The sequence below is a fragment of the Lates calcarifer genome, linkage group LG8 (assembly GCF_001640805.2).
Source record: "Lates calcarifer isolate ASB-BC8 linkage group LG8, TLL_Latcal_v3, whole genome shotgun sequence".
NCBI classification, from domain to species: Eukaryota; Metazoa; Chordata; class Actinopteri; family Centropomidae; genus Lates; species Lates calcarifer.
The window spans coordinates 23,502,796-23,528,420 of record NC_066840.1 but is presented as its reverse complement, the minus strand read 5'-3'; the positions used below and the strand labels follow the sequence as shown (position 1 = coordinate 23,528,420).

The 25,625-nt window shown below is 43.1% G+C and overlaps 1 protein-coding gene across 4 annotated transcripts in view; it reads right to left on the bottom strand.

Moving 5' to 3' along the window:
- ppargc1b (peroxisome proliferator-activated receptor gamma, coactivator 1 beta) overlaps window positions 1–25,625 on the bottom strand; it is a 100,299-nt gene that overhangs the window by 35,030 nt on the left and 39,644 nt on the right. Inside the window, exons 1-2 of one of the 4 annotated variants that reach the window (XM_018679600.2) lie at window positions 18,389–19,406; window positions 14,370–14,460 (exon numbers count right to left, since the gene is read on the bottom strand). The exons of 1 other annotated variant lie outside the window; for it this stretch is intronic. Coding sequence is in view for 1 of the 3 variants with exons in the window: in XM_018679599.2 (XP_018535115.1) it covers window positions 20,374–20,403 (30 nt within the window). In the remaining 2 variants the exon portion in view is untranslated. Of the gene's footprint in view, window positions 1–14,369; window positions 14,461–18,388; window positions 19,407–20,373; window positions 20,599–25,625 lie in introns of those variants that run through there. 2 more of the 4 variants (XM_018679599.2, XM_018679601.2) reach the window with 2 other exon arrangements.

Below are 25,625 nucleotides of genomic sequence, written 5' to 3'. Positions count from 1 at the left end.
TTTGCTTATATGAAAACAGCATGGCATACTTTGACTTGTAAACATTTAAACACAATTAATCAACATATATTTTTTTTATCATTTTGTTGAGATTGATGTAAAGTTGCTGTAGCTAGCAGTTAGCCTGGTTCAGATGAGCTATAATTCAACTGACTGCAGAGAATCAGACATATATGAAAACAGCAAGGTTCACTTTCAACAGTCAGTACAAACAGGCAGGTTTTATCCCATCGTTCAGCTAATGTGAAAAATTAAAGGAGAGAAACATTCATACGTCTCTGCTCTATCCTCTTCCCTCCTTCTCGATCATGACTAATCATCAGAAACTAGTTTCACAAAAGCAGTTTACATAATTTACATTTCCCAAAAATTAATCAACAGAGAGTTTACACATTGGTGATGAATTTATAACACAATAATTAATTATCTCTGCTTCCTACACAGCTGTAAATGACCATCAGTCTCTCACTTCTCTTCCCTCCCTGCAGTTCTTGTCTCATTATTTTCTGCTTTTCTTTGCCACTGTGTGTTTTAATTTGCATGCACTCTTCATGCTTAATTACCACTTACTTTTTTCTTTGATTTTAGAAAATATTTATCTCGTTTCTTATCATTAAAACATACTGAAATGTTCTTACACTTCACTGTTATGGTTGTCTATGATAGTAATCATTTCTTTACATAATAATCAGTTCAGCTTTTATTTTTAAACAAATCTCTGCTCTATACACTGTGGCATGCACAACTACACAAACACACACACACTTTCCTCTTTCCATCATCCACAAAATCACATCCAGCTTTCTTTAATCATTAGCCGACAATATCATGTTGTATTTATGATCGCTGCTCGTACGGCTTTGATCTACGACCTCGTACAACTGCAAGTACAACTGTTCCTGTGCTGCCTCCCTGCTGTGTGTGTGAGAGTGTGTGTTTATTTGGTCTGAGTAAGGAGTGTTTATTTGGGTCAAGGAATGGATAACATGAGCTGATATCATTTATGGTTTCATAAATTTACAGAGCAGAATTACACAGCACGCCAGAGCAGACATGATCAAAGAGCCAATCAGCAGAGTGGAGGAAGGAAGAGAGGGATGGAGGGAGGAAGGAGGAGAGACAGAGGTGTAAAGAGGAGAAAGGAGAAGGACGAAGGGGAAAGAGAAGGTAGGATAAAGAGGAAGAAAGGGAGAGAGAGATGATAAGAAAGAAACATGGATGCAAGAAGGCAGAGGATGGGAAAGATGGAGTGGGTGAGAGGGGGAGAAAAAAGGGAGATGTGGGTCAGAAGAGAGAGAATAAAACAGCGATAGAGGAGGAGCGATGGAGAGGAGGAGGGAGGAGATGAGAGGAGAGGATGCCCTCTATAAGACCCTCCCATCGCTTCCTCTCCTTCCAGTTGCTGATGCAGATGTGTGTTTTCACCTAACTGTGTGTGTGTGTGTGTGTGTGTGTGTGTGTGTGTGTGTTAGTTAGCATGCAGCTCACATCCCCCTCACGTGCGCCTGACTCATCCCCCTCCACCACTCATTCGCTCTGCCTATCATCCCCTTCCTCTCTCCTCCTCTACCCTGATCTCCTCAGCATCCTCCACCTCCTTCTCCTCTCCCTTCATACTCTCCTTTTTCTCCTCCCTCCATCCTTCTTTTCCCATTTCTTCCATTTCATTTTGATGTCTTCTCCCCTTTCACACGCCTTTTCTCTTATTTATTCCATCTCCTCTTACTCTTCCCATGCTGCTCCTCTGCTGTTTCCTCCTCAACCTCTTCCTCCTCTTTCATCTCCTGTCCTTTCTTTCTACCCTTTATCTCCCCTTCTTCTTCCTTTGTTCCTTTCTTTTTTGTTCTTCCTGCTGTTTCCTCCTCTCCTCCTCCATCTTTGAACTTTCTTCTCCTCTCCTTTTCTTCTTCCTCTCTTTGTTTCTCCTCTCCTTCTATCCTCTCATCAGTCTTTCTCATCTCTTCTTTTCTTTCCACCATGCTGCTTCTCACTTCGTCCTTTTCATCCAATCCCTTTCAACTTTTCCCTTTTGCTTCTCTCCAGTCTTCCTCTTGGTTCTCCTTTTTCCATCTCTCTCTCTATTTTTATCCTCTATTCTCCCTTCGCCCTCTTCCTCTACTCTTTTATTCTCTCCTCTATGTTCCATCCTTCTTCTTCCTCCCTACATCCTTCCATCTCTCCCTCCTTGTAAACTCAGGCTGATTGATTTCCTTGTTTCCACTCGGCCTCCCTCTCTCCTCAGTCATCCCTCCTTCTCTTCATTCTTCCCTCCATTGCAGCTGTCAGTCAATAAAAACATCCTTGGGACACACACACACACACACACACACACACACACACACACACATTTCATAAACGCCTTAACATGTTGCACCAGGAAACAGAAAAACTGGACATATGTACGCGACATGGAGACTGAGCAGGACATGGTGCAGGGCTGCTGTGATGTGGTGTCGTTGGTATCACATTCACATACCAAAGCAGGCGATCCTCTGCCTTATATGACGCTCTGCTGCTGTGTCACATGTTAGCACACACTTATATACACACAGAAATAGGACATCCAATGCATATAAAACACAAGCATGACCAAGACACAACAACAACACACGTAGCACACACGTGACAGGCGGCTGTGGCGTGTTCCCGCCGCTGCACCGCCTCTGAATACTGAAGCCGCTGACAGCTACGCTACATGACTCACAGACGGCAGGAGGAAGAAGCAGGCGAACAAGCAGCTCAGCAACAACCTCCTCTGCTGCACACTTATTTCTCTTTTTTTTTTCTAGCACGTCTGTGGTGATCACAACATCACACTGCATCTGTTGTCTGCGTGCTGTGACCTTTGACCTCAGACTTAGCACTGGTTGCTAAGATTTTCAAATGAGGCTTATGTTTCTTCTATAAAATGAAGGAATATTCCAGCAAAAATAGCAGATTCACTGGGTTCTAATGGCAAGTCTCAGCAAAAAACGTCCATAAAAACCACGCCTGAGGTGTAGTCATTTCGTAAACTGTTGATTCAGGTTCAGGATGTTCCCGACACTCCTAGTTTCTCCACATCATTGCCTAATACACTGAACTGTTGCCTTGTCTCAGCTCTTAAGATTCTGCTGTAACATATTTAGAGATTTAATGGCAAAGCAGCAACTAACTCAAATACAGATCAAGATCATAAAATTGGATTATGCTGAAGTGGTTTGGGAAGTTTTTGTGGCTGCTTTGATTCTTTTTTTCTTTCTTTCTCTGAATCATTACTGGAATCTACTGCAACTGCTGTGAATCCAAAGTGACTACAGCTGCTTTTCTCACCAAAGCTCATTAATAAGTCACATACATACACACAAGCACATAACATCGTCCTCATCCCTAATTGACAAGATAAGTTGCTTTCCAGCTTCTTATAAAGCGACTCATGACGCTTTCAGCTCTTTCTGTTCTGCCACCTCTGTGTTAAAGCTCTTGCAAAATACTCAGGCAACTAAAAGTACTTGGTTAAGGTTTGGAAGAGGTTACCTTCCTGGTTGAAAGAAGCCGTCAGCGACTGAAAATGGGACAGAAACCACTGTCAGCTTTTCTCCTCAGAGAGGCGTCATGGAAATACAGACTTGACTTAACACGTGTTCAGTTTCATGTCTCAGGTTCTATCAAGTGTTTCTTGTGTCAAGTGTCAATTGTTAATTTTTGTAACTTCAGTTTAACCGAGTTGAGTCAAGTCTCAGTTCTACAGCTCTACTTTAAATTAAATCAGCTCTGTCATGATGCATGATGGGTAAACATGAACAAAGGTTGTTCTATATATATATTCTATAAAGTTTCTTTGCACAATTAAAGAGCTGACAAAGTTTTGCAGTTTCCTCATTCAGATGAACAGCAGCCTCCTGCACTGGGTCAAACACAGTTCATAACATGATTAGCCCAGGAAGGCAGTGAAACAGCCTATTTGAATCCATATAAAGTCTGAATGCATGGAGTTAAAAAGAAGCTCGCTCAGGCTCCCTGAACAGCCCCGACTGAGGTGGCCTTAAGCAAAAAAAAGAGTTTGAAATCCAGAAGTCTGAGACGTGAATATAAATCAGGGTTTTTGCTGAAAAAGAAAGAAAAAAAACACAGAGTGCTCAGTCATCTTTCTCTGGAAAAATAAATGCGTTATACTCACTGAAAGGGAAATAAAGGGGAGAAAAGTGGCTTATTCTTCTGTTTTAATGTACTGTAATGGAAGTGGCACAACACAATAGCATCTCAGGAATGAACACATCACTCACTGTGTCTCTGTCTAAATCGATTATGACTTAAATGGAGCATTAGACTTTTTAGACATTAGGTAGATTAAGCAAATGGGCATGAAATGAACGTACGCTACAGACACATTTGAAGTTAGAGAAAGGGCATAAGCAATAAGTTCATTCTGAGTTTAAGGGGTTTTATAAACAGAGGGAAATATGACTGTGAATTATGAGCAAACAGAAACAGCTGAAGGAAACAGGGCAGGATAAATGAAGTGAGGAGAACACTGCAGCACAGACGTGGATTTCATACAAATTCACAGTGTCTGTTTGTGCAATTTATGCTAATGTGAATCCAAAACTTCATCCTGACCTTTGACCTTATGAATCCTATAAAAGCTACTGGCTGGTGTCTGCCTGTAAAGGGCATCACAGTGTAATAATGGTGGTAGGAGGGAGGGGTGTAAAAAAATGAAGTGTGGTGACTTCCATTTCTGGTTAATCTCTGCCTTAGTAACAACAGTGAAAACCTACTGGCCCGTTCAGTCATAAAAAGCCTGCCGGGACAATCGCGCATTAAACCATGGAGCTATTTATAGCAGGCCGGCACGTGGGAGGGCTATCTGGGCTAAAACCAGTGAGTGGATATGGAAAGGCCAGCGAGACTGTGGATGTGCTGAACTGCATCGTTCACTTCTATCTTTAAACACGTGTGAACACACACACTCGCACGATACATTCTTCAGGGGGGTTATCTTTTGTTTGACATCTCACCATGGTGCTGGAGGTAAAGCTGCGTGTCTCTCCATTAGTCCTCTATGAATAGTTGATTGGAATTATAGTTACACAAGGATTTCTTGGGAGGATGAAATGATCTGATTGGCCGAGTTAAGCCCTTTGAGGGTGGAACTAAAAACGTTTTTCTTGGAATAAAAGCTAAAAATATGAAGCTAATCTCAAGACACACCATCACACTAGTTACATACGAGCTTGTTATCTCGTTAAGTTTACCAAGCCATCCTAATTATGCTAAATATGTTTGCTGTTAGTACACAAGAAAAAAGAAAATGCTGCTGGACATCGATAAAACTGCCACTTTAGACTTCTAAAGCCCAAATATCATAACTTAAACACTTATTTTTCATTTTTCCAAGATCTTTCCGGAGCCGTGTCACAACAATGTGAAGATTATTTTAGTTTTATGCAGCTTTGGGAAGCTCCGCTTTCTTTCAAATTGAGTGGTGGGATAAAAGTTTCTGACATAAGTTTTTCTTCTCTTCTACACTGCAAGCTAAAAAATGGTAAAATATGGAATCAGGACACAACTTTAATCTGCAGAGGAGAGTGTTACTGTCTCCTTTTCCCAACTTCTGTGCCATAAATTATGGCAGACATACAAGTCAGATATATGTATGTGTTCTACGGTCTCCTTTATCTTCATCCTACGTGGTTCTGATCGTTACGTGATACTGTATTGATCCAAACAGAGAAATCAAAGCCCTGGCTGCTGCTTTCCTGGCAGCTCTACAACAGACCTTTTGTAATGTTACGTAAGATCAGTCACAAGCCCAGTCATGTGCCGGTGAGTCCTCGCCAGCGTTTTGGACTGTCCAAACTTCCTTTTAGGCACACACACAGATACAGCACCACCACCATACAAGGTCAAGCTCTCTCAACTCTCGGCCGTAGGTACAGGAGGGCAGCAGAGAAAGAGACGATAAGACTCCTCTGAATACACGGGGCGATTTCTCAGGTTGGCTGTGTTACATGAATAATTTCCTATGACCCTCACAGGATCCGGTACAATCAGTTCTGAATGGTTTTAGAGGTTTTAAATCAACCAGAACTCGGCTGCAGGTACAGACTGAGATGCTGCAGGAGTTCCACTTACTTACTGCTGAATTGCTGAAGTTATTCTGCACTTTAACTCAATTCCCAAGAGAGGAGAATCAAATTTTGCTCCCTTTTTTCATCCATCAGAAATGACAAGTAACAGAGAGTTAAACCTAAGCATTGACCTTTATGGATATGATGGAGGTTCGTGCCTGACTACAGCTACAGAGAACACATTTTATGTACATTTTATTTAGTAAATTAGTTAATCAAAATCCCTTTTTTCTATCCTACATGCAGTTTTAGAAGCGTTCTCAGATTCTGAATAATTTGGCTCCAAACATGATCACATGCAGGAGTAATGTGGAAGATGTGAGAGTTGACACTTTCTCCCACTTTTTCAACTTCAAATCTCCAAAAATGACGCCTTAGCCCTGAGTTTGAGACACACTGTAATACAGGAAATGGGGATGGGGGCGTATACGTGAAGGTTAAGTGACAGACTGGAGCCCATATATGTGAAAGATGATGATGAGAGGAGCCAGATAGAGAGTTGTAATCACTTTCCAGCCTTGCACATTGAAGTGACATGGAAGATATAAGGCAGCTTGCCAAGGCTCGGGACTCCGTTAAGTGTCCCACTCCCTTAACTCTCACTTTCCTGTAGGTCACTTTGACAGGAAGCAGTTTATGAACGACACCTCAGATATCCCTGCAGTGCTGCTCCAACTTATTGACTCACGACCCCCCCCCACCATTAAACAAGGGAACCCTGCATGTGACCGTTGACGGACACTGACACTCAGTTAGCAGATTTTATTTTTGCTTTGCAAATGATGAGGTCGGACAAGTCTCGGATCTTTTTAAATTTTGTCTTTGGTTTTTATCTTTGGTGATAAATGCTAATTTCTGTTCTGCTAAGTGCTGTTTTCCCAAAGATCTCTCATCAGTTTGACAGTCGGGGGGAATCTCTAAACAAATAAACAGCTTTAATCAACAACCAGTTCAAAAATCTCACATTTACATCCAAGAATGTGTTCACCTACACTTTCTACAACATCTTATGACCCTGTGGTGTCCTCCCACAGAGCCCCTTTCTTCATGGTGACATGAAAAAGCCTGTGAATTAGTATTTTGTTGACAGGTAATGAGAACGGAAAGCTGCACAATTTCGACTTCCCAACTCATTTTTCTCCTCTGCAGCCAACACAGAAGGGATGTGCTTAATTACTGCGAACAAAAAGGACCCCCCCCCCTTCCTATCTGCACCCCCCCTCCGTAGTTAATAAGGGCAACAAAAAGCCAATTATGTGCCGTTTGATTGTTGAGGTACAAAGTAAGACAATGGAAACTCACAAGAGTACGGACAGAAGCTAAATTAGGATGCAGATCAATGGGAATCATTATCTCATGCTGTCTAATCTTTATTTATCCTGAGAAGCTTGACTGAGCACAGAGATGTTTCGTTTTTCCAACAGCAACCTGCTTCACATTCACAAAGTTAGCATGAGTTCACAGCAGGAGCAGCAAATCACAAACACTGTCCTCCGCTGCAGCTCAAACAGGACTCAAACCTGCGGCTCGCCAACCCTCATGACTGTCATGTTAATTATTGTTGGTTATGTTCGTGTGTAACCGATTTGTCGATGAATCATTTGCTGCATAAAATGTTAGAAAAAAGTGAAAAATGTCCGTCACAAGACGCCTCAAACTTGCCTGTTTTGTCCGACCAAGAGTTCAAACCCCTTTTTCTTTGAGTGAAAATTCAAGATCTTAATGAGGATACTCAGGTGTCAGGTTGGAAACTACACAGTCACATGTCTACAAACCAGGAGACAGTGGAGAAAAATAGAGACAAACAGAGTGGCAGAGGCAGAAAATGAAGTCATCCAGATTTTGATTCTCCTAAATGAAACATATTTCTGACAAAGCAGGCGGTCGGTCTGATCCTCAGAGACTCGCAGGAAGACAGAGACAGAGAGTTTGTCACTCAGCTCCCTCTGGAGTTCCTCTTCTCTTAGAGGGAACGAAGGATGAACGATGGAAGGCAAAAAATAATAAATGGAAAGAAAGGAGACATTACCCAGAATGCAAATCTGCAGCCTGATTCTTTGATAGGTTCACTGGTTCATTCAGATACTGCACTTATACACAGACGGCATCAGTGTGTGTGTGTGTGTCTATATTTAGCCCTTATCCTGGTCTCATGGCCAGTTCTTCCACAGGCTGCTGGTGACTTGAGGAGCCTCCGTCAGACACAGATGACCCCTCACCCTCTCACACACACACACACACACACACACACACACACACACACACACACACACACACACACACACACACACGTCTCGAAACTCGATGATGCAAGTGGATGGAGAATACTGTGGAATCAATCAGACAAGCTCTGCCTGTGTGTGTGTGTGTGTGTGTTTTACTATACTACTACTATGCATTATGTCAGTGATGGGTCCCCACAAAGATAGATGTACAATGATAGTATGTGTGTGTGTGCATGGGTGTTGCCTCGACCTCATGTAGTGTTGCTACCACATGACAGATAAAGTGATTAATGTGAACGTGAGCCTGTCTCACACACTTTTAATGAAAGAACGAAAGGCTAAATTGGCAGCTAGTGTTTCTTATTACATGCCTCAGTAGTGAGAGAGAGAGAGAGAGAGAGAGAGAGAGAGAGAGAGTATGCATTACATTTACTAAAACCTTTAAAGGAACACGCCGTCTAATTTACTTTTTAAGTTAATTTTCTTAATTCCCCAAAACTCAGAGAACGACCAGCAGGCGATCAGGCAGGCAGTCAGTCAGTAAGTCATGAGGTCAATGTGAGAGTGTGTGTGCATGTGTGTGTTCAGTGTGTATTTTCTGAATGTGTGTTTGTGCTGTGACGAGCACAAATGAGGCCAAATGAGGAGGAAGTGGGACGCAGCTGAAAACCAGAGTGTTAAAAAGTACTGGCTGTTCCCATCACTGCTGCTGCAGGCTGTGTGTGTGTGTGTGTGTGTGTATGTGTGTGTGGTTTTATCCTTATGTTTATGTGTGTTTGTGTATATCATTGAGTCCAGTTATTCCAGTCTGTAATTATAAAGTAGACTTGTTAGTGCAACTGGTGTGCGGCCTCGTCACAGGGCTAAGTGAACACTATTAGTCTTAACACGGCGAGTGTATTGACACATCACAAGTTAACACACAGACCACACAGGTGTGAAACTTTTGTCAGGTAACAGGAAACCAAACCAAACCTGGTAGCTGCGTCCCCGTTTCCAGTCTTAATGCAAAGTGAAAACATCGCACTGAGAGTTCACCAACAGCTGAGATCAAAGTTGAAATGTGAGTAGCAGATGTAGGTGTTAAATCTGAGCGCCACCACTGAAAGTCAGGAAATAACAAGAAAACCAACCGATCAAGGCAGCGCTATTCCAGCAACCCTCGTCTTCTGCGAAGTTAAATTGCTGTTTTTGTCAATGGAGTCTGGTAGTGACGTTTCCAGACCAAACATTTTTGTCCTAAGCCATCACTCAGGTTAAAAAATACCTGAGTTATCCTTTAATTCAATTTGACTGAACCCAATTCAGCGTTTGTGACAAGAAGAATAACCTAAAATTTAGGAGCATTTCTGTCTGAATTTACATCCTACATCACTTTTCTCTTGTAACGGCATCACTGCAATGACACTGTGACCTCTGACCTCTGACCTCGTTAGCATCAGCTGTTTGTCAGACAGCAGGAGAGCAGAACTGATGAAAGAGAGAGATGTGTACAGAAGGAGATGTAGAGAAGTACTCAACTTCAGATCTCTCACATATTGACTCAGTAACAAAACACACACACACACACACACACACACACACACACACACACTTCTACATACTGTTTTCTTTGTTCTTTTTTCTCTCATCACACACACACACACACACACACTATCAAAGGCTTTATTCCTCTCTCTTTGTCTGACACACAAACGCTCTTTCGCTTCCTTCATATCTGTTTCTTTCTAACACACACACACACACACACACACACACACAGTCTGCAAATGATTTCTGGCCTTCAGTCAATACAACAAGTGTTATTGAGTGCTGCTGATGCCCGCTTTCAGTCTCGACTCAAAAACACTCAAGAGTTCAATCAAATGCTCATTTTCTCACTCTGCCTTTAAAAGGTGAACCCCTCAGAGGCTTGCACAACAGCTGGGTTGGGTAATAAGAAAGTTTTGGATTCGTGGAACTTCCAGTTTAAGCATAAATCACAGAGAAGTGGTTTTTTTTAACAGTTTCAATTTTAGTTTTGTTGGATTTCAAGACAAAAGTTTTTATTTTGCTTGTGATCTGCCATGAAAACGACCCTCTAACTTTCTGACTAACCTTTCCGATTTAGCCACACTAGAGTGACTCAGCCAGAATCAGGATTCATCTACCTCCCAATCATTTGCACTCTAGATGTTTGCTTCAGTGCCTCAGTCTTTACCTTATTTTACTTTTTTTTTTTTTTTATCTTGGCTGCCCAAACCCCAGAAAAAGGAAGAAGAAAGGACATGGTGGTAATGTCCTCATTACTTTCATAATGACCCTCAGTAAATACTACTAACGATTCCTCAAAAATCCCCAAAATTAAAGCCCAGGTCGGCATCGCCTGCCTTGTCAGTAGCAGAGGGTGCATTCAAAGCAGTGGCGCAAAATTAAAAAAACTGTGTTTTTAGTTATTTTGAGGCGTCTTCGGTTGACTGATGGCATGGAATCCAGTCCGTCTACGGTTCTTCCTTCCTCCCGGGAGATCCGTTACACTGATCTCACCTCCAGCCAACCTCTGTCACTCTGCAACCTAATCTGGCTCTATCCTTCCCTCCCTCCTCCACCATCCCCTCCATCCCCTCCATCCCCTCCATCCCGTCAGCTAGGACGAGTGGCAGAGGCGCAGGGAGGCTAAATCTGGCAGCAGCAGCCCAGGTGAACCCTCGCCCGTCACCCTGCATGTAAGAGGCTAATGACGGAGGGATGGAAATACACACATTAAGCCAAACAGACTTTACTCGATTCAACAGGCTGATTAAATGCTGCAGTGGGTGAGCTGCATTTGCTCATGTCGTCATTGTTCTGTCTGCTACATGCAGTGACGACTCAGGTAAACTACGTCTCAGCTGCATCGCCCAATCGATCCATCTGTTAGATGTATATATAATGTGGCAGCAGCTCTATATCCGGCCTACAGTCTCTGAGCAGTGGGCAGGGCCAGAGCCACCCCCCCCACCCCCAGCTTAATTGTTGTCAGATTAGCAGTCAAGGCTAAATCGGACTGTTCCACTGGCCGATGGATAAAGCCACAGTCAATCAAGAGCGAGTGAAGGTCGACGCAGCAGCTCAGTGAAAAGCAAGAGAGGAGGGAGGGAGGAAGATGCACAAATAAAATAAAATGCAACCATTTTCTCTTGTACAGGTGCTGCTCAGTCTTTAATACTCAGCCTCGTACGGCTGGGATGTGTTTAATCTCTTTTCTTCTCAGTTTTAAGCCACTTCAGTAAATTATTTTGTTACTTTTCATATTACATGTTGAGAGTTGAGACTATGTAGGAATGGAGCTAAAATGTTTCAAATAGATTAATATGTATGTAAATCGTCTTCATCTTTTTGCTTGTTACAACCACAAAGAGCTAAAAACACTGAAGTAAAAGCTGTTACAATAGTGGGATCAGTATTGAAAAATCCCTCTAGCGCCGAATTTGGGCTGACAGCTGCATCAAAGTCAAAACACCCACAGCAGCAAAAACCAGAAGAAAAATCACGAGTGACAGTTTGGTGAAGGATGATGATGGAGGACTGAGGACAAGACAGAACGGTGGGCTAAAAGGAGCGGAGCGAGCTGCCGCCTTGGCTCTGCATGCAGGTAGCGGGGCGTTGCCTGGTAATGGGATCGGAGGGGGAAAGCCGATTCAGAGCTCAGAAATAAAGAGCGGTGGTGGCAGCTAAGACTCGCCAGTCTGGTTCATTCAGGGCTACACTGCAGTGTGAGAAAAGAAAAAAAACATCGGGGTACTGAATGGAAAAAAGAAAGAGGGAGTCAGTACGCAGAAACACTTAGAGTATAAGAGGATTTGATTGGTTCACTTTAAGTTAAGCTGCAGGTTTGAAAAAACAGATGTGTCCAGATTTATTTTATTTTTAGTACAAACTGTTGAATCAACATCTATTCTACATGAGAACGTCCTCTGTGTCCTTTTTGTCATCCTTCCCCCAACATGAGGACTTTGCAATCTCTTTAAGCACTGGTAACCACTTTCCAAATTCCCTCTGAGAGACCTCTGTTGATTAAATTGCCACTGAACAGGCTTTAACCCTCAGCATCTATGACGTTCCAGTCTCAGGTGTCCAGCCCTCCCAGTATCTAATTCCAGAGCACTTGGCCTTTAGCTGCACCAAAAGCCCTGCACTCGATCTATCAATCCATTAGAGTCCTTGTGTGGGCATGTTCATCTCTATTTATAATGTATGTTTCCACAGACATGGAAGGACTTAAGTGGCAGACATGCTTTTACACAACATACAGAATGTCCTGCATTTGATTAGTGCTTGCGTGTTACAGAGCGGAGCTGAATGTGCATGCTATAAAACACAGTTTCCAGCTGCTGAAACAAAGAATCTGTGCAAAATAAGCCGACTTTTTGTTGCAATAATTTCTGTTTTTGTTCTCTTTCTCAGTCTGTGACCCCTCAGATTTATCTCCCGACCTCTCGGGTGGATCCCTGACCCCCAGGTTGGGAACACCTGCACTCATTAAAGAGCTAAAAAACCTTAAGGGATTCTTGTTTTTCATCGGTGCAGAGCCTGAAGCTGCAGCCTCAGGACTGAATCCATCACTGTAAGATCAGTGTATCTGATGGCACTCTCAATAGCCTCGTTGGCAATTAGCGGCGGACGCTGATCCCAGCTAACCAGCAGACCGGGTTGGCGAGCTGTCCAGAACTACACAGTCAAACGAAGCTTCAGCATGTCATCCATCATTTCCTTGTACTTCTCTCTCCTGTTCACTCCCTCCTCTTATCCTCTTACCTAAGATCTTTTCTTCCTGCTTCCTGTCTCGTCTTCACTCCACACATTTATCCTTGTCTCCATCATTTTTCCATCCTTCCTATCTAACTATAATGCATATCTTTCCCTCCTCCTCCTCCTTTTTTAAGCCCTTCTCTCTATAGACCACCATCTGACCTAACATGCTCCGTCCTCTGTTTGCCTTAATGTAGCATTGAAGCACGTGAGTCCTGACTACAAACAGTGTGCACGCTTGTTTCTGCACATGAGGCATCAAGGTCAAACCTCCCCAATCAGTCGAACTGTGGAACTCATTAAGAGGCAACAAGGAATACCCATCAACCCGTGCAACATCTCGCTTCTCATTTTCCTCCTCCCTCCATCTTTCTTCCCTTATTCTCCTCTTCTTCCTGTCACATGCTGAGGACGGTCTGAGGCATGACACTCATTATTCCCTGCAAATTACTCTTCACCTAAAACATCTATCTGCAGGCTTTTCCATCCTGATTCTTTGGATTTTTTGGCACAGAAATGTCAGATTTGGCAGTAAACATGAGCCAATTGTGACTCATCACTCTCCAATAATCCATATCTGTTAAAACCCTCCTCTCTATCTCCTGTCTTTCTTCTCGTCCAGCCATCCCTCCATCCCTCTCCTCAGCTAGTAATCTATCTTTTCAGCCAGGCAGCGTTTGTAAAGCTCTTAACAGGATTGGAGAAAATCACAGTAAACCTTATCGCAAGGGTCAGGTCAAAGGTCAGCAGGAGGGGTTAATGATGGTTGTATGTGTGTCTGCAGAGGATGGTGCTAATTCTGTAGCACTGTAGAAAGGCTGTGAGTGCTCATTACTTGTTCATGTGCTTTGTGTGATTTCAGTTTGTCGCTGCAGCTGAACACACACCTTTCCCTGACCCTGATTACAACTCAGGCAACTCGGGCAATCGCGTCACAGCACACTCGTTTTGAAACTACAAATCCATCACTTCACCTGACCTTAATTCACAGGCGACAGGCCGGCCAATCAGATTATCTCACCTTCATTTAAACTCCTCCGATGGGCAGTTTGGACCCTGATCTCAGCCAATCACATTTCCTTAGCGAAGCTTCCAGTATTTGTTAAACTTAATTTGCTAAAATTTATTCATTAGCTTTTGCTCATTTTAACAGTAATTTGATCAGCAGGGGAAAAAAGGCACATCATACACTAAATATATTTTCTAGATGTATTTTTGTTGTTCAATTAAAATGACATTAAATGTAGAAAATGTGGTCTACTTTGGTTTCACGTCTCTCTGCTCCCCTGAACCTGGACCAGCCTGCCGTCTGCTGCTGCTGTGCCGTCCTTCCTGCTTCCTAACGACGCCGTCTGCAAAATAAAAGGACGATGCAGCAGCAACACAAACGCTTTCTGCTTATTCTGATGAAAGGACAGCTGAGGCTCTATATAACGTCAGAGAAACAGAGCTGCAGAGGGGAGGGGGAGGAGGAGGAAGGCGGCGCAGAGCAAGGACGTTGTGGGGAAATACGATCCTGCAGCCCTGTAATACGATCTCACTGAGTCACCGGTGGCAGTGGGCCTTAATCAATTATCAGGAGTCAAATTAGATAATGCCTCTGTGAGCGGAACGACCTGAATATACGCAAACTCCCATGAGGAACTTTAGGGTTTTATGGTGAACTAAAATCCAGGGAAAGGTGGTAAAACATCACACGTGTGTTCATCATCCTTTCCCTTTACAACACCACATCCCAGACACAGAAGTTGAAATTTGACACTAAAATATCAGTGACACAGACGAAGGGTTCCTACAGAGGAAACAAAGGAGGAGGAGGGAACTGAACAACACCCTTCAATAAGCTAATGAGCTACAAAGTTGGCATCCATGGGTGCATTGTCTCCTTCATCCCAACAGGACTGAAGTGATGCCCTTATCAAAACTCTGTACTCTTTGGGTACAAACTAATAATTTGTCCGTGGCCCAGAGTAACAGAAACGTGATGAAGAATGAAAGATGAGAGCAGAAAAGAAGGGAAGTGAGAAAGGACAGAGGCCACGTTGGCAAAACTCCCCTCAGCAGGCTGTAAAATAGAGGACGAACAAAGACTGAAGGGGAATTTTACAAAGAGACGCTCCTTCTTTTTCCAGTCTTTTCAACCACATGTCAATCAATCAGTCAATTAATGGATCAATCTCCTTAATAGCTAATCAATCAGCCAATCAATTTCTGACAAGGTCAATCTTGAGATGAGACGGACCACATGGCCGAAGCAGATGGATCAGATTCGGTAAAGTGACCGCTAAAACTTGAACAACAAGATCTTTTTTACGCTTCTCTCTCTCCCCCCCCCCCCTCTCTGTCTCTCTCTCTCTCTCTCTCTCTCTCTCTCTCTCTCTCCCCCTCTCTCTCTGTCTCTCCATCAAGTTGGAGCGTCTCGCTAACGCAGCCTGAACAGAAGCATAAACCTGAGGAAAACCTTCGTGCTCACAGCTAATTACATGCCTAATCACATCCTGTTTGCGCTCTGACAAAAACATAAACAAACCTGTGTGTGTGTGTGTGTGTGTGTGTGTGTGTCTAAGTGTGTGTAAGACAAATAGCAGCTGATTGTGATTTCTCCGCTGGTTGCAGTCTGCAGATTATAGTGTGGAGCTGCATCGTGAAGATTGGTCACCGAGCTAAACTGACTTCTCATTACTGAGTGGTAATGTGATGCCTTGTGCGCGCACACACACACACACACGCACACACACACACACACACACATACAACAGCATCAGCAACACACACACGCACACAAAGTTAAAAACACCTAGTCGTCCATAAGCAGGTAGACGCTTACAAAACAAGAACAAAACATACAAACAACACATTGTCTTGCTCACACACACAGAAACAAACTAACACACAAACTCAATAGAAAACACACACATATACACACACACACACACACACACACACACACCTGCTTACTGAAAAAAAATGTAAACAACCTAACACAGCAAATTCCTGAAAAATACACATGTAAAACGTAAGTAAGGTGCACGTGCTGACAGACTGTGGTGTCCACCCTGCCTCTCTCATCGCACACAGGAAGTCATGAAGACACACATGCACGCACACACACACACACTCACTATCAGTGATCCAAAAAGCCCATTTGTGCGAGTAAATCCTATAGTCTCAATTCAATTGTAATGTGTTCCCCTACAGCGAGGTGGGCCTAGCTAGCTGTAACTGATAGAAAAGCTTATCACAGCTTGGCAACTCACACACACACACACACACACACATAGATACACAGACACACAGCAGTGGCTTCCCAAGGTCGTTGTAAGATTTCTAGGAAATGTGTAGATAAGCACAACTCAGCATGTGAACTGTAGGGTTGAAAGGTTGAGGAGAAAAAAAAAAGAAAACCATGTAGATAGAGGAGAAACAGGGGTTGAGGCGGCTAAAGGAGCTAGCATCACGTAGCTTCTCCTATCACTTCATCAAAGCCAAATTAATTATGACGCCTTTGAATAATTACCGTAAACAAAAGAGACCATGGTGGAGATGATGAGGAGCCTTTATCTCACTCCAGCACTGATCAAATTAAGACTACATTTCCCATCAGCCCCCTGGCTTCTTTCTTGAAAGGAACAAAAATGTCAGGTGTTTTTTTTTTTTTTTTTTAAAGCGATGGTCAACTCTTTCCACCCTCAGCTGTCACCATAAACTCAATTAACACTTAATTAATCAGTAGGACTTTTAATAATCGATGTAATAGTAATCAATTCAAGTCATTTATCAAGTACAAATAGTAGCTGTTCTCCGTTTCCTAAGATAATTGGATAATTTGGGGATTTTGAATTGGTTTCTGAGAATGAGTGAAGGGCATCTGTCCATATTTGCTTATAGTTTATCGAAGAAATTGATCTGTATATTTAAATAAAAACAACAAATACATTGAAAATAATCATTAGCTGCAGCCCTGATGAAATACTGTGTCATAACTGTCATGTGGAAGAAAGACCTGCCCTGCTGCTGTTAACCCAGCTGGCAGCTGTCACACTAACACAAGCCAAGATATGAAGCACACACGACATGCATGACTGTTAGTGTTAAGCACGACTGCTTAACACTTGCATTTTCCCAGGACGTCAGAAATACACCTTCACACACACACACACATATACAGTCCACAGGGGTTAGCGAGTCAGTCAGCACATTGGTGTCCTTTACACAGAGACAATGACAGTAGGTGTCTAATGTTACAGCAGCTTGGAAAACACACACCTGTCCCTACACACACACACACACTGTTACCAAAGGAGAAAAACTGAAGGAGACGTTTAAACCCTGAATTTGCCTCGACCTCATGACGACGTGGCACCACCTACAGCTGTGTGTGTGTGTGTGTGTGTGTGTGTGTGTGTGTGCACGTGATCCAGGTGCTGTATCCAGGCAGAATAAGCACTTATATCACAGTGGTGAATCTAAGCGGTCTGGTCACACACACACACACACACACTCTTACACACTCATAAAGGCTGATTTATGGCCTTTCTGTGTTGCAGCTGCTCTATTAGTGCAAGTTTCATTACTGAAGACACAGATGAAAGAAGGACGGAAGAGTGAGAGAAAGAAGGGAAGAAAAAAGGAGCAGTAAAAGAGGGAGAGAGAGACAGGTAAGTGTATGAGGATAGAAAGGAAAGAGGAAGAAGAGTGTGATGAAAAGAAAGAAAGAGGAGGGAAAGGAAGGAGATCAAAGCAAACCCTGGAAAAGAAAAAGGAAAGACGGAGGAGGAATAGGGGTGGAAGAGGAGAGAGGGAAGAAAGAAAATGATGAACAAAAGATGTGAAAGAGAAGCAGAGTAAAAGGAGAAAGAAGAGAAGAAGGAAGAAGTGAGAGATAAAGGAAAAGGAAAATGAAAAAGAGAGAGAAGAGGTGATGAAATTAAAGGATAGAGAGAAGAAGGGAAGAGGAGAAGCAGGTAAAAGGTAACGGACCAGACCTTCGTCACCTGATCTAATGGCTCATCTACCAGATGCATCACGACTCAGTGTGTGTGTTTGTGTGTGTGTCCTGTCTTCTCTCATTCTCATGCAGCGCTCAGTGTGTCTGCAAACTCGCCCTCTCTTCCTCCCTTACCCCCGTCACTCCATCTCTTTGTCCCCTCCCTCTTCCATTCCTCTTTTTTTCCCTTTAACTCCCCTCATTCCGTCCTTCCATGTTTCCATGCTCTGTAATCCTCCCCTCCCCTCGCCTCCTATCTCTTCACTCCTCCTCTCCATCCCTCCTTTTCTAACCTGGTGCCGCAGAGCAGAGAGGTGAATCCGAGCGTCACGACACATCCGTTTTTTTTCCTCCCTCTCTCTCCAATCCCCACCCTCCATCCCTCCATCCTCGAGTCCCTGCATCCATCCCTCCATCCTTTCGTCCAGTCACGACTCCTTAATGGTGCAAGAAAAATGACTGACAGGAGAGGAAAACACCAAGTCAGAGAGAGGGGGAAGGAAGAAGGGGAAACGAGAGAATGAGAGCAAAAGAAAGGAAAGAAAGAAGCCATGCACGACTGCCACGTTAGTTTTTATGTTGATGTACGATTGCAACAAGGGGAAAGTTTTCTGAGCAGCCTCTGTTCTGACCTGCATCACCACACAACAATAAGTTCGACAGAAATAAAAGAGGACGTGCTGCTTGCTGTGATGGATTACCTTTTTCAAGCAAGTTTCAAGTCTCTGCAAGTTGATTTTTATTCTGTGCTGAAATGAATGGAAACTAATGGCTGCCCGGAAGGCGAGAAAATCTCATTCATCAATCTTAAAAAACCTTCCACCTGCTTCGAAAAATGGTCACCATGAGTTGCATTTAACATACTCAAAGCGGTTCCAGACTTCAGAGCCTTCTCTGGAACATTTAACCAGGTTTGGGTATTAAACCAGACTAAGAAGAGCTCAACTCCTCTTTGGGCATCACTATTCTTTATGGAATGAGAATGACAATGTCTGGTAAATCGTGTTAAATATAAACACAGCCAGGCATAACTGTAGAAAATTAACTGTAACACTGGTTCTGTGGGGGTCTATCCGGTAACACCACTGTCTATCTGTTACTGATTAATTGGCTTCTCCAGATGGATTACTGCATTTCCAACTGAGAGGAGGTTATTCTTAAACTTGGGATTTCATTGGGTAATCAGGATAATTTAAACCATCTCAGTGATCCTCTACATTTTCCAGGATGTGCTTTGAAGGGGAAATGAGTTACTATTCATCAGGTTTTTGTAGATAAATGAAAGAAGTGTTTGGTCACTCCCTGCTGTAATGGGGAGTGACCAGACTGAAGTAGCTGCAAAATACAAAGTCCTTTGACTCTGCTCTCAGGCCATAGCTGCTGGAGATTTCCTAATGTGTTAAGATATAAAGAAATATTTTAAAAAAATGCTATTTGTGTTGGTCACTCCCAATACGACAGGGAGTGACCCCGTCGTAAATCTCCAAACTTCACTTTTGTGACTGAGGTTTTAGCTGCTGGAGATTTCCTGATGTGATATCACAACCAGAAATGCAGCAAATGGAGCCTGAAACCTAAATCAGCTGTTTTAACAGCTTTTATGATCTTAAAAGGTCCCATAAACTGCATTATCACTTCATTAATATGATATAATTCCTGCTGAAACAGGCAGAACATAAGACAGCAAGGGATCAATCTCTAGTATAAACCGATCGGCTATTAGCCGATTGAGGTCGCCATTAAAGATGCACTGTTTTCCAGGAAGTCCTGCTGACCATTTCGTGAGATCTTTGAACTTTCTGAGGGAGGATCATGACACACAGTTGGAAGGTCAGCATGCAGCTAATGAGAGGGGGAGGTTAGAAGAGACAGAGACTGAAACAGAGAGAGAGGGAGAGAGCGAGCATGTGTCTGTATGTCTCTGTTCTAAATATAGAGACCAGCTATCTGACAAGTATTCATTTCAAAACATCAATACCAGTGAGGAAGGAGCGAGAGAAACAAAGAGACAGAGAAAGGATAAGGGAGGAGGGTGAGAAAGAGAGAGAGAGAGGGAGAAACAGAGGGAATCTATGAGTTATTGTTGGTGTTAATCGATCACTCCATTTCAATTACTTTGTGTTGACTCCGCTAAAGGCTCCTGAACACTGTGCCAACAATCTTGCATGTTCACTGAGGGGGTGATTCAGGATTGGGACGAGCCTTACAACCACTGATGCTCTTTTCTTAATCTGTCTCTCACGGGATCTCTCCTCTATACCGTCTCTGTATCACTTACTTTCTCCTCTGGCTGTATCTCTCTCTTCATCTGAGTCTAAATATGGAAGTTATTTTTGCAGCCATAGTCGTCATCTCTCTCCCCTCTCTCTCTCTGCTCTTCAATCCTCCTGAGGGAATCTGCTCTGATGCAACGAGAGAGACACCGACAGACTTCTAAACATCAGCAGGACTTTGACCCGAACTTCCTTCCCGAGATCACCCATCATCTTCCATCGCTGCTCCTCTATAACGAAACGCACACATCACAAACCTTCAAGCAAAGCTGAGAAGTCGAGAAAAAGAGGAAGAGGAAGAGGAGGAGGAGGAGGAGGAGGTGAGAGGTTCTGGCTCTGAAGCTCGTCTGAATCAAAGGTCAAGACTCGTCTAATCCCAACGTCATTCTATCTCTTCTTCAAAGAGACAGCCCGAAGGTGTGTGTGTGAACGAGGGAGTGTGTGTGAAGTTTTGGGGTTTCACTGTCCCCCATTCCTCCTTCGTGCAGTGGGAAACGCTGGGAGTCAGGGTGGGGTGGGGTGGGGGGGGTGGAGGGTAGGTTTGTTTTGAAACTCTAGCGTGGCCTAGAGGGGTGGAGGTCTGACCTTTACACAGGATGGCTGGGATCTGTGTGTGTGTGTGTGTGTGTGTGTGTCTTGGGGTTGAAAGGACACAGTGAGAAACAGCTGTCCCAAGTTGCATACACACACACACATACACACACACAACCATTTCCAATAAACACACACTATCTCTGTGTCATAAATACACACACGCGTACATAGCGCTGGCTGCTAGCTTAGCTGTGACGGCGGTCTTTTCTCACACACACACACACACACTGACACACAAGTAAAAATAGGCCTCAGGGTTGCTGTGCTGCTCGCCCATTGACTCCCATTCATTTCAATGCAGCCAGCTGCTCATCTGGTAACAGAAAGGTTACAGGTTCCGATCCCAACAGCTGACGTGCCCTGGAGCAAAAACAACAAACCCTTCCAGCTGAAGACACACACACACTCAGATTCTTTTTTAAAAACTGACGCTCTAACATCGCACGTTTGCTAAAAACACACACCTCCAGCATCAGCATAGACACACAACATACAACCAAGAACCTACACACGTCCTTTAAACTTCCAGGAGATACAAATGTCCACAGCATTTGGCTCAGAGGGGATGGTGTTACAGTCAAAACGAGCCCAGCTGTTGCTCACGCTCGGCCACGCTGACCCTCAGCAGTGATTACAGCTGCAGCCGACCAGCTGATTCTGCACGTTTAACGACATTATACAACCAGAATCTGCTTTTCTATCTTTCTATAAGACAATAATCCACAACTTTAATTCGTATAAATGTCCCGAAACACACATTAGTGACGCTATATAGCATATACAATCCATGAAAGCTGTGTGTGTCGGGGAAGGCCTTTTCCAGGGTAAACAGTCCAATGCATACAAAGTGATCTGATTTATGTTTATGGAAGCTGCAAGATTAATCATTTCTATTTCATTCTCTCCCTCTGGTCAAGCAGCAACAGATGGCTTCTTGTGGCACAAGAAAACCTGCAACAGCTAACCTAGTCTGAACTGTTCCTCACCTGAACCACCCATGTCCTCACTCCACACCTTCCCTAAAAACACAGAGCACCCCCCTGCCTCGCTCCAAATGCCACCTAACCCGAGAATAACAGCGTGATCTGAGCCGGCCTCTGGCTGTGAAGTCGCTGCTAAATTAACAGCCAGCTAAAGAAAGATCAAAGAAAGAGTTCTCACGTCCTGATGTGCTCCCCCACCCACCCCAACACCAACTGGTTTTCACTGCGAGTCCCTTCTCACTGTGGGTAGCTTCATCCAGGGATCACGAGGAGAAACAGCAGCCAAACACATATTTTGGAAAGGATGATCTCCACAACAAAAGACCTGTTGAAATTCCTGGGAATCTTTTCTTTGCAGGGTGAAAGCTTTACGCTCGTGACTCCAGGCTCATAAGAAAAGTATCAGGTGCATGCAGCAAAGATAAACGGTCGCATTAGACAAAAGAAAGGCCCTGGTAAAGAGGTGAAAGGGGCTCTTCAGATGCAGAAAAGTGTGGAACAAACATGAAAAAGGTGAATGTTTTGATCACCTTTACAAACGGGAACGTTAACTGGGTCAAACAAACCGAGGGCCTCTGCAACTTGAACCCAGTGGGATTTCTTTAAAGTCGAGACTTTAAAGTTCAGAAACCATTAAGGCTGTTGATTCTTTTTATTTTTAATTAAATGTCTACAAATTGGACTGTTTCCCAGACCAGGGAGCTACCAGCTGATAATGAGGTTAAATTGCACATTTATAATTAATGGAAAAATACAAGAGTTCTTCATCAGCCCTTTTTTGGAAAAAAGCAATAAAGTGATGGATTCCTTTGCTTACAGGCAGGATCAAGCTTTTCAGGGCCATCATCTTTGTTTCTATCTGTTTCTATGTCTCTCTCTGGTCTTGTATAAAGTTCTAATAAATAGGCAATAAAAGGCTTTTAAGTCCCAGTGCCCAACACACATCTCAAATTTGCTCTGCACTGAAACAGCTAAGGGTGTTAAGCAATTCTTTACATCTCTGTGTGCGTGTGTGTGTGCCCTCTGTTTATATACTATATGAGTGTGTGTTACATACACACATATATAGTACGACCCTGCTCTCAAATTCCTAGCAGCAGTATAGAGTGCTATAATCAGTTTTGCAGTAAATACAGAGCAGTAGAAGGAAAACAGCTATAGTTTTTTTTAATGGGACACAGCGAGCAGAGTGTGGACCCGCTAACACAACCGACAGCACTATAAAACATTACAGGCAGTCAGCAGCAACTACACACCTCACCTCATACTCCGCTACACTTCCATCTTTCAGATTTACTTCCAGGGGAGGCCGGCTGAGCAGGAGAACGCTCTGTACTGTTAGACTCACCGGTGAGGACGCATTAAAAATATCTTTAGTATTATTAATCCTCTGTGTTTGTTTATAAGCACAATTTAGCTTCACGCTCACAGCTGCATGCATGCACCTACAGAACCTTACAGAAAGAATAAAAGGGAGGAGAATATGTTGAAAACTAAGTAAAAGTTCTGATACATATTACTTTCCTGCCAGAAGGTAGATGAGAAGATTGATACCAGTGATATTAGTTTAGCTTAGCATAAAGACCGGAGTCCTTAAGACTTGAAATCATCAAGTCACTGCTGAAACAGAAAGAGTTAGTGCATGTAACTCCCCCTAAACCACATCTCTGTTCATCATCTTGTTTTATGTTTCAGTTTTTGTACAGATTAAATGAGTGCTGGTGCTGGTAGCTGTATTTTCTAACCCTTGGCAGAGCCTGGCTAGCTGTTTTTATTATGTATCATTTAATGTTGTTATTTAAAATGATATACACATTTTACCTCGTGAGCCACAGAGTAAAAAAAATAAAATCTCTTCAAATCTGCACATGCAGCACAAAACAAGAGGACGGCTGCTTTTCTTCCAGAGCAAACAGAAGAAATGTTTTGTTGTTTTTTTAAGTGGAATCACTGAAAATCTGATGGATAAGAAAATTAAATTCAATCTTTGACTGGACATGCAGCAGCTCCCTTCCTTTTTTAGACTGCTGAAGTCTGTTAGAGAAGTCACACTGTCTCGACTGTGGTCTCATTTCCTCTTACACAAACCAAATATTTCTTGAAGAGGAGCTAACCCTGCCTGCTAACTGAGTAACAGCGTCAGCTTACTGTCTTTTAATGTAATAGAGGCGGACACCGACTTAAAAATGAGGCAAATACAAAATGACTGGTGGCAAACAACCCAAATTGTTAGAGAATAACTCAAGTCTGAGCCACAAAAATCCACAATCCTGCACACAGTGGGTGCTCAATCAATGCACCCTGGAGTTTGAATCAAACACTCATCTCTCTGAATCTCTGTGTTCAAAGTCAGATTCACTGCTCTTGCTCAAAATTCAGCCTTTTCATCCATCATGGCTTTATTTTCTATTTTCCCCACAACTTCCAAATGCATCACAAGAGCAGTGGGGTTGTCTATCAGACGCACTCAGGCGTAAGGGATGAATACTGAAGTCCCCGTCTTGCCATTTAAGTGTGTGTGTTTTTAAGGCTAGACCTCCTCTCATCATATACACACACACACACACACTGATGTTTTTCTCCCCAGAGTTTGATTGTTTTTGATGCAGCGTTCAAAAAACATAGTTTTCAATCAGGAATACTTTGATTTTCTATCACAAAAAGCGATTGCATTCCTCGACAGCTTTTGTGTTTCAGCCGTTCTTATTACTGTTATTGTGTGTGTGTGTGTGTGTGTGTGTGTGTGTGGATAGTGTGAGTCAGCGATGTTCCCTGCTGTCTCATAGGAAGCAGAACAGAGAAGACTGCAAGCAATAATACACACACACACACACACAGGCAGGTGCACACATACAAACACACAAAGGAAGAGACGTCTGCAGACACACACATTTCATAAATGTATATGACAGACTACATAAACACACACACACACACACACAGACAGACATGCCAGGGGAAGTGTGTGTGTGTGTTTGTGTGTGTGTGTGTGTGTGTGTGTGTGTGTTAACTGACTCATCTCATCAGTATCTTGCTAATGTGGAGACAGACGGCTGGGCCATCTGCTCACACGGCAACCGCACACCAGCAACTTTTTCATGCAACGTCCCCTCAGCAACATTGCTCTCAGCGAGCAGTGTGATTGGCTGAGCTCAGGCTGAGGAAACACACTCATATGGTACATTTTGTTCTCCATTTTTTTAACAGACCTAATTCCCTTTAGGGCTGTAGCTCTGGAGGGCTAATCTTTAGCCTGGTTAGGCTTACTAACTAGCCTGGTTTCAGCCTGTACAAGGTTAATCTTTAGCCTGATTTGAGTTTCCACAGGTTATATAAAGGTTAATTAAAATTTGAATTGAATTGAAATTAATGAAATGCATCAACTAGAGATTTGGAAGATGTTCAAATGTTCCACAATAAGGAGAGAAAAACAAATCAATACCAAAGAGAACTGTTATGAGCAAACAGCATTTTTATTGGCAAAATCACCTCAGTGTCGAGCACCGTGCCTCCTGGATATCCCAGAATGCATCTGCCGGTCAATACTGAAGGATTAGAGCGAGACCTTGTTTGGGTGAGGTGAGAGATTTGCAGCTTTAAGAGGAAGCAAAAAAAAGAGGGGTGAAAAGGGCTTTTTAGGGACTATGAGTGTGGGTCTAAATGGGGGGGAGGGGCACATT